The sequence below is a fragment of the Triticum urartu genome, chromosome 4A (assembly GCF_056163025.1).
Source record: "Triticum urartu cultivar PI428250 chromosome 4A, HENAU_Tu73, whole genome shotgun sequence".
In the NCBI taxonomy this organism is placed as follows: Eukaryota; Viridiplantae; Streptophyta; class Magnoliopsida; order Poales; family Poaceae; genus Triticum; species Triticum urartu.
In genome coordinates, this window is record NC_141876.1 from 597267879 (window position 1) to 597270709 (window position 2831).

Genomic DNA, 2831 nt, shown 5'->3' on the forward strand with positions numbered 1-2831 from the left:
CTTCCAGATTGGGCCTTTGAAAGCACCGGGTCCGGATGGCTTTCATGCTAGGTTTTACCAAAGGAACTAGGGTGTACTGAAGGAAGAGGTGGTGGGGGCAGTCAAGGGTTTCTTTGCGGATGGATTGATGCGAGAGGGGGTGAATGAAACAGTTATTGTGCTAATACCCAAGGGGAATGACCCAAAAAGCTTGAGAGATTTTAGACCAATCAGCCTGTGTAACGTGATCTACAAGGTAATCTCGAAATGCCTTGTGAACCGGCTCCGCCCACTCCTTAATGACCTCATATCTGAGACACAAAGCGCTTTCATTCCGGGCCGAATGATCACAGATAATGCACTGATAGCTTTCGAATGTTTTCATAAAATCCAGCACAGCAAAAACCCACAGAACACATACTGCGCGTACAAGCTCGACCTAGCCAAAGCATATGATCGGGTGGACTGGAACTTCCTGGAAGGAGTTTTAAACAATTATGGTTTCAGCAAGAGATGGATTGCTTGGGTCATGGTGTGTGTTCGGTTAGTTCAATACACAGTAAAATTCAATGGCGAATTGCTGGAAAGTTTTAAACCTTCGAGGGGGCTGAGGCAAGGAGATCTGTTAAGCCCATATCTCTTTCTATTTGTGGCTGAGGGCCTAAACCGTTGTCTGGAAAGAGAAGTGGAGGGTAGGAATATCACACCAATTAAAGTTGCTAGAGGAAGCCCGGGGATCTCAAATCTGCTCTTCGCGGATGATAGCTTGCTTTTCTTTAAGGCATCCGTAGATCAAGCAAAGGCGGTTAAAAAGGCACTTGATGTTTTCCAACAGAGCACGGGCCAACTGCCGAGTGCTAGCAAATGTTCACTACTTGTGAGTGAGAAATGCCCCAGTGATATCCAAGAAAGTATAAGACGAGCTTTGGAAGTTGAAACGACCACTTTCGAGAGCAAATATCTCGAACTTCCCACCCCCAGAAGGCAGAATGAAAAATGGCCAATTCCAACCCATCATGGAACATTTTGTGAAGAGATGCAATAACTGGTCAAGCAAGCACATGTCCTATGCGGCGAAAGAGGTGCATGTGAAAGCAGAAGTTCAAGCTCTCCCAACATTTACCATGGGGGTTTTCAAGCTGTCGGCAGGTTTTGTGAAAAGTATGAACGGTTGATCCGAGAGTTCTGGTGGGGTAAGGAGGATGATCATCACAAGGTGCACTGGATGGCATGGGACAAGTTGACGAAACCGAAGAGAGGGGGAGGCATTGGATTTAGGGACATGCATTTGTTCAATCAGGCCTTACTAGCTAGGCAAGGTTGGAGACTAATTCAGCATCCAGAAAGTTTATGCGCCCGAGTGCTTAAATCAAAATACTACCCTAATGGAGAATTGCTAGATACGGTGTTTGCCACAGATGCGTCACAGACTTGGAGGGGCATTGAGTTTGGCCTCGAGCTACACAAATAGGGTCTGATATGGAGAGTTGGTACCGGGAAGAACATTCAGATACAGAGGGACCAATGGATTCCAAGGTCAGAAGGGCTTCGTGCTGCGAGTTTCATCCGAAGATCTAGGCTGAGGTGGGTGGATCAACTCATCATACCTAATACAGGCAGGTGGGATGAGGAACTCATTCAACAGATTTTCAACCCTTGTGATGCTGCTGAGATTCTCAAGATCAAACTCCCTCTAGGAAAGGTGGAGGACTGTCTGGCATGGCATTATGAGAAATCTGGTATGTTTTACGGTGAGTAGTGCCTATCAACTTGCCATGAGGTTGAAGAGGACTGGCCCGCAACCTTCTACCTCCGGGGCAAGCACGGATGATCGGAGCATCTGGGACGCCATTTGGAAGGCGGGAGTCCCTGCAAAGATAAAGGTTTTCGCGTGGCGAGTAGCCACCAATACCCTAGCAAAAAAATCGAACAAATGCAAACGCACACTAGCAACAACGAACATTTGTGATGCATGTGGCAATGCGGAGGAAAATGAGTACCACGCTGTGGTTGCCTGTACAAAAAGCAAAGCCCTTCGCCACGCCATGAGAGAGCACTGGAGACTACCGAAGGAGAAGGACTTCTGGTACACGGGCGAGGACTGGCTCCAAGGCATCCTGAACGCGTGTAGCGAGGATGTTAGGGATAAAATACTCCTACTGCTATGGCGGGCTTGGCATCTTCGGGACGACATGGTACATGGGAGGGGAAAGGAGACCATCGCGGCTTCCGTAGGGTTCTTGCTCCGGTACGAACAAGAGGTGACCAAAGCGAAGGATAGGACAGACGGAACCATGATCACATGTGGCCTCAACCTCTTCGGTAACCAGCAAGGAGAACAACCAGCTGCAAGGGTCAACAGTTGGAGACCACCACCGGCGGGAGTGCCAAAGATAAATTCCGATGCGGCCTTTGATCCAAACTCTGGATTAGCCTTCGGGGGAGCCATTGCTAGGAATAACTTGGGTCAGGTCTACCTTGCGATGGGATGCAGCCTGAACCAGTGCACGTCAGTAGAAGAAGCGGAAGGAATGGCGCTGCTGCAGGGCCTGCGAGAAATGGCCAAATATTACAATGGGCCAATTCAGATGGAGGTGGATTGCTTGTTCCTGTCCAAAGCTCTGGAACCGGGTGCTAAAAATAAATCAGGTCTGTTTTCTGTGGTGGCAGATATTAAGACCTCGTTAGCAGGTTTCAGTGGGCACAAGATAAGTTGGGTCAGGAGGGAGCAGAACAGAGTAGCACACAGCTTAGCGAGCCGAACTAAGAGCTCTGGGGACTTTGTCCAGTTGGGTTCAGTGCCTGATGATGTGTTAGATACCCTGGGTGATGATTGTAATGGTGTATCCTAA

General features: G+C 48.6%; 1 protein-coding gene across 1 annotated transcript; it reads left to right on the forward strand.

Moving 5' to 3' along the window:
• Positions 1-2171: 2171 nt before the first annotated feature.
• Positions 2172-2831, forward strand: LOC147977044 (uncharacterized). The gene has a single exon (XM_087521060.1). The coding sequence runs from the start codon at positions 2172-2174 to the stop codon at positions 2829-2831; it is 660 nt and encodes a 219-aa protein (XP_087377186.1).

Bases quoted from the DNA above. Each gene is read 5' to 3' on its own strand.
- LOC147977044 (XM_087521060.1), top strand. From the start codon at position 2,172: ATGGTACATGGGAGGGGAAAGGAGACCATCGCGGCTTCCGTAGGGTTC.